This window comes from Muscardinus avellanarius, assembly GCF_963383645.1.
Source record: "Muscardinus avellanarius genome assembly, chromosome: 4".
Taxonomy (NCBI): Eukaryota; Metazoa; Chordata; class Mammalia; order Rodentia; family Gliridae; genus Muscardinus; species Muscardinus avellanarius.
Window position 1 is genome coordinate 64177427 of NC_137789.1, and position 6575 is coordinate 64184001.

General features: G+C 41.0%; 1 protein-coding gene across 1 annotated transcript; it reads left to right on the forward strand.

Moving 5' to 3' along the window:
• Positions 1-507: 507 nt before the first annotated feature.
• LOC308262085 (ATP synthase subunit f, mitochondrial) lies at positions 508-774 on the forward strand (the record flags this gene model as incomplete). The annotated part of the gene is made up of 1 exon (XM_080694446.1): positions 508-774. One exon carries the CDS (start codon positions 508-510, stop codon positions 772-774), a length of 267 nt encoding a protein of 88 aa, XP_080550572.1.
• Positions 775-6575: the final 5801 nt, after the last annotated feature.

Consider the following 6575-nt stretch of genomic DNA (forward strand, 5'->3'; position numbering starts at 1 on the left):
TGGTAAGGCAGCACCTCCCCCATCCCATTTCTTAAATAGAAGGAAGACACCCAGACCAGGAGTGGAGGTGTGGGTACCAATTCCCTAACGTAAGAATAGAAGACCCATCCCAGGAAAACATAACCTTGACCCCGCTTTTATCAAAGGTTTTGTTTTCCAAATCACACCCATTTATTAGCTAGCACACAGTTCTGCGGGTCTGAAGGCCAGGAGCCCAAGCTGCAACTCACCAGGCTGGAATCAAGATGTGAGCTTGGCTTCTCCTGTGGTGTAGGGAAAGAATTGCTTTCAGGGGTAGAATTTGGCTCCTTGTGGTTGTAGGACTGAGGTTCCAGTTTGCTTGCTGGCTGTCAGCTTGAACCTTCTCTTATCTCCTAGAAGATGATTGGTGCCCAGTGCAGTGATGTCCAGAGGTGGGGCTCTTGGATAGTGACTGGATCGTGAGGACTCTTACCCATCAGTGGGTTAATTCATCAACAGGTTCAGGATTGACACCAGGACTCCAAGATGGCGTCAGTCGTACCACTGAAAGAGAAGAAACTCATGGATGTCAAACTAGCAGAGCTGCCAAGCTGGATACTGATGCGGGATTTCACCCCTTCAGACATTACTGGAGCATTTCAGAGAGGTTACTACCGGTACTACAACAAGTACATCAATGTGAAGAAAGGGAGCATTGCCGGGCTCAACATGGTGCTGGCGGCTTATGTGCTTTTCAGCTATTGCCTTTCTTACAAGGAACTCAAGCATGAGTGGCACCGCAAGTACCACTGAAGAGGGGCCACCGTGGAGGGCACACTCTACTGCTGATCATGACCACTTCGCCCAGTTCCCTTCCATGTGTGAAGACCTCAAATTATGGCAGAATCCTTTTCTATCCTGAGAATGAACGCCCAATAAAAACTGACTGGTAGCCGGGCGTGGTGGCGCACGCTTGTAATTCCTGCGCTTGGGAGGCAGAGGCAGGAGGATCGAGGCCAGCCGCTCTGGTTTAAGAGACCCTGTTTCAAAAATACAGAAAATAGGTCTGGGAGTGTAGCCCAGAGGTAGAAGGGCTTCCAGGAACCCCAGTAACACCAAAAAAACAAAACAAAACAAAACAAAAAAAACTGACTGGTACCTGTAAAAAAAAAAAAAAAAAAAAAACAAAAAAAAAAAAAAAAAAAAAAAACCAGGTTCAGGATTGAATAGACTATTAAGAATTGGGAGAAACTGTATGACATGGGCCTGGTTAGAGAAAGTGGGTTACTGGGGGTGTGCCCCAGAAGCATATACTGTCCCCAGCCCCTTCCAATCTCTCTCTTTGTTTCCTGACTGCCACTGGGTGAGCAGCGTTGCTCAGCCACGCCTTTCTGCCATGTGCCGCATCACCACAGGCCCAGAAACAACGGAGCCAGCCAACGATGCACTAAAACCTCTGGAGCCATGGCACAAAATAAATCTTTCTTTTTCTAAGTTGATTTCCTCAGTTAATTTACCAAAGCAATGGAAAGCTGACGCACAAATGCAGTGTTGAATTATTCTCTGACTTGGAACCTCTCTGCCTTTTTCTTTTGCTCCCAGAAAACTCTTGCTGAGCTTTTGGAGTTGATTGGATGCTGATTGGATGAAAAACTGGCCCGTACTCTTTTTTATTGAGATAACAGCTTGAATGATGATTAGTCAAACTGCTAGAAAAAAGATTCTAATGGCTTCTTCTCAATTTCTGTACCTATCTCATTGAGGAGCAGTTTCTTTTCTTTTCTTTTTCTCTTCTTTCTTTCTTTTTTTCATCTTTCTTTCTCTCATCTTTCTTTTTTATTTCTTTATTTCTTTTTTTATGTGTGTGGTACTGAAGGTAAAACCCAGAGGCTTTCCTACCTCCGGGCTATACTCCCAGACCTATTTTTTATACTTTATTTGGAAACAGGGTCTCACTAAGTTGCTGAGAGCCTCACTATGTAGCTGAGGCTGGCTTCGAACCTGTGCCATCCTCCTGTCTCAGTCTCCCAAGCGCAGGGATTACAAGTGTGTGCCACCACGCCCAGCTCAGTTTATTTTCTTAAGTGATTTTTTTTTTCTCGTGGTACTGGGGATGAAATCTAGAGGCATTTTACCTCTGAGCTACACCTCCAGCCCTATCTTATTCTTTTATTTGAAACAGACTTTTTCTAAGTTGTAGGTGGCCTCATTAAGTTACTGAGGTTGGCTGTGAACCTATGATTCTCCTGTCTCAGCCTCTCTAGTACTGGGATTCAAACGTGTGTCGCCACACCCTGCTCGATTCTTTTTTTTCTTTTTTCTTTTTCTTTTTCTTCTTCTTCTTCTTCTTCTTCTTCTTCTTCTTCTTCTTCTTCTTCTTCTTCTTCTTCTTCTTCTTTTTTTTTTTTTTTTTTGTATTGTAGATTGTACCCAGGGGCATTCTACCTCTGAGCTATATTAAGTAGCTGAGGCTGGCCATGAACCTGTGATTTTCCTGTCTCAGCCTCCCAATCGATAATTATTTTAAAAAATTATTTTAGCCAGGTGTGGGGTGCATGCCTGTAATCCCAGCACTTGGGATGTTGAAACAGGAGGGCCACAGGTTCAAGGCCAGCCTAAGCAAATCAGTGAGACCCTGTTTAGAAAAAATTTTTAACAAAGGTTGGGGATGGGGGAGGCTGGGGTTAAAGATAGGAGGTAGAATGCTCCTGAGTTCAATGCCCTGTACCAAAAAGATAAAAAAAAACATTTTAATTTATATAGGAGAGAGATGAATACATGCTTCCAAAAATGCTGAATACTAAAGAGTTGTACCCTTCTACTACCTTATCATAATCCAACCACCTTTTTCTCTCCAGAAGAAACTGTAGTTATGAATGGTGGGTATACGGCCAAGGTGTGTTTTACCACTTTATGTACATTTATATACATCTTCTGAATGCATAGAAGAGTGGGATTTTTTCTAGAAATGATTGCCATACTGTACATATAATCTGGAAATCACTTTTATTGACTCAGCAATGCATTTTGAGGGTTACCTATATTAACCTATAGATCTGATTCTCTTAATGTACTGTAAAATGTTTTATTTAGACATTTCCCCTCCTGATATTCATTTATAATTTCCACATTTATAAGCAATGCTGCATTGACAGTCTTACACAGGCCTCATTGTGCTCGTTTCTTTAGAGAAGATGCCAAGAAATGCACTGCTGAATCATAGTTAGGAACTTTAGAATTATATCATGCAGGGTCAAAATGCTGCCCCCTAAGGGGCTGGAGCACTGTGAGGGTTCCCTTTACTCATGTCTTCACCAGCACTGGACACTGTCTGCATTAGTCAGTTTTCTATCACTGTGACAAAATATCTGAAAAAATGAACTTAAAGAAGAAAAAATTTTCCAGGTGGCGGTGCATGTTTGTAATCCCAGTTCTTGAGAGGCTGAGATAAAAGGATCACAGGTTCACGACCAGCCTTAACTACTTAGTGAGGCCCTCCCCAACTTAGTGAGACCCTGTTTCAAAATAAAGAATAAAAAATAGGGCTGGGAGTGGAGCTCAGAGGTAGAATGTCCATCCCTGAGTTCAATCCCTAGTAGAACAAAAAAAGAAAAAGAAGAAATTTCTTTTGGCTCAAAGGATCTTTGTTTTAATTTGTATTTTCCTGTTTCCTAAGGAGACTGATTAACTTCTTGTTGGTTTATAGTAACATCTACTGGTTTATTGATTATTTATACTTTCTCTTTTTATATCTAACTAGATATATTATTTGGCTATTTTTAAATTGGGTTGTTTGTCTTTTATTAATTTATAACAATTATTTATGTTTTTATATGAATCCCTTGCAACATAAAATACAAAATATTTTCTTAACCGTATGGCTAAATTCTTATTAATATTTATTTATTCATTTTATTTATTTTATTTTTTATTTTTGGTGGTACTGGGGTTCCTGGAAACCCTTCTACCTCTGGGCTACACTCCCAGACCTATTTTATATTTTTTTTATTTGGAAACAGGGTCTCTTAAGCCAGCGCGGCTGGCTCTGAACCTGAGTGATCCTCCTGTCTCCGCCTCCCAAGCGCGGGGATTACAAGCGCAAGCGTGCGCCACCACGCCCGGCGTTAAATTCTTAACATTACTTACAGTGTATTCCATTGAAGAGAAGACTTCATTTTGATGTAGTCCAATGTATCACTTTTCCACTGTAGTTTACATTTTGGGGTCCAAAGATGTATAAGCCTTCCCTAAATTATGATTATATCATGATTTCTATATTTCCTCCTAATAACTTTTTTTGCCTCAAAAAGTGACATTTATTCAAAGAAAAAAATTGACAAGGGGAAGATGGTGACCGAGAAAAGTGGGGCTTAAGAGCCCCGCTAACAACAAATCTCCATTACCACAAAATCAGCGCCTTTCATAGCCAGAAAACACCATCACCAGTGAAACAAAAAATCACCAGGCTCCAGAGAGAAAGCGGACTGAGAACAGAGCCACAGAGGAGATACACCGGCCTCGCGCCCGAGGACGCGGCAGACGCGGCAGCAGCGCCATACTGCCGGAGGCACCGGCGAATTCACGGGACGGCTACAGCAAGCCGAGGTGAGCCACTGCGGAACAGCCAGGCAGGATTTCTCCGCGCAGAGAGCGTCTAAAGCTCCCAGTGGCTGAGCTCAGCACACGCTGCAGGGACTCAGAGTAGAAATAAAAATCAAGAAGAAAAACGCCAGCCCCACAGCCGAGGGCGTAGCAGCGGCGCCATATTGATACCGGCGGCAGCAGCAGCGAGGCCAGTACAGCTACATCTGCGTACTCAAGAACAGTGAGTCAAATTGCGGGCCACAGAGGAGAAATCCCTGGGACTTGACCCAGTGGGGGAGGGGCGGTGGCCGAGATATCACACCATAGGAGAACGTGCAACCTGGCACCCCCCACAGTCTAAAGCAGCCTCTATCGACTCTCTGGGTCGGAGACTCTGTGATACAACCCAGTAAAGGAGTAGTGGGGTCTGAGATACTACTGACTCGAGATCCAGAACACCTTAAGGGAAGTCATAGTGACCCAAGGGAAGAACCCAGAGAAGGCACAAACATCCGAAATCATGGGAAAGAGGTATAACACTGGAGCAATTAATGCCCACAACCCCACAACATCAGAACCCGATAAAACAGAAAATCAGAGATTTCTAGAAGATCAAATCAGGAAAATAACTGTAGAAATAATAGAGGTGCTTCGAAAAGAACTCAGAGAGAGCCAAAAAGAGATAAAGGATGCAATTAATGAAGTAAAGGCCTCAATTCAAAGCACAAACAACCAATTAGAACACATGGAGAACAGAATCTCGCTCTTAGAAGATGAGCAATCCAAAAATGAACTCATAGTTTCTAATCTAGAAAAAAATATCCGACAGCAGGAATCTGATATTGAAGAAATATGGGCCCATTTTAAGAGAGCTAACCTAAGAATTATTGGAATAGAGGAGGGAAAAGAAAGTGAAACCAAAGGGATCAACAATCTCTTCAAGGAAGTAATAGCAGAAAATTTTCCAAACATAGAGCAAGAGGTTGATACAAAGGTCCAGGAAACTTATAGAACTCCCTTTAGACAGGATCAGAGAAGAGGATCCCCACGCCACATAATTGTCAAAATGACCAATGTGGAAGCCAAGCAGAGAATCTTAAAGGCAACAAAAGCAAAGGGCCAAGTGACATTCAGAGGCAAACCAATTAGAATCACTCCAGACTTCCCAAACCAAGTTATGAGAGCCAGAAGGGCTTGGAGTAACATATTCCCAATTCTGAAAGAAAACAACTTCCAGCCAAAAATTTCCTACCCAGCAAAACTTTCTATCAAATTAGATGGAGAAATAAGAAGCTTCCATGACAAACAGAAACTGAAGGAATTTATGTCTTCAAAACCAGCACTAGAGAAAATACTCAAAGAGATTAACTACAAAGAAGAAATAGGTAACACACTCCAGAACTAGAGAAACAAGATTTTCCATTCAACAGACTACTAAGATTGGTTATCTGTGGAGATTCATTATTTATGTTAGTCTTTTACCTATCTCTAAAGGGTATTGTTTGCCTTTATTGTTGTTAATTTTTAGGATTTCTAGTTGGAATATTAATATACCTTCAGATATAGCATTTGGAAATATTTTATCCCATTCTATTAGTAACTGTTAACTCTGTTTACATTGTCTTTGGATATACAATTTTTTTTTTTTAGGGAGTTTGTATACTCCTCTGTTGCCTGTGCCATTGAAATCATAACCAAGAAATCACTGCCAATTTCAATGTTCTGAGGTTTAATGACCCAGATTTTCTCCTAAAAGTTTATAGTCTTAAGATTTATATTTAGGTCTATTATCTATTTTGAGTTAATATTTGTATATGGGATTAGGTAAGGGTCCAATTTTATTCTTTTCCATGTAATTATTATTTTTAACAATATTTAGTTAAAAGATTTTTATTCCCACCACCAAATGTTCGTGGAAACCTTGTCAAAAACAACTTGACAATATAGGGAAGAATTTAGCTCTAGGCTTTTATTTAACTCCAATGGTTTATATATCTGCCTTTAGAATAGTACTACACTGTTTCAATTAT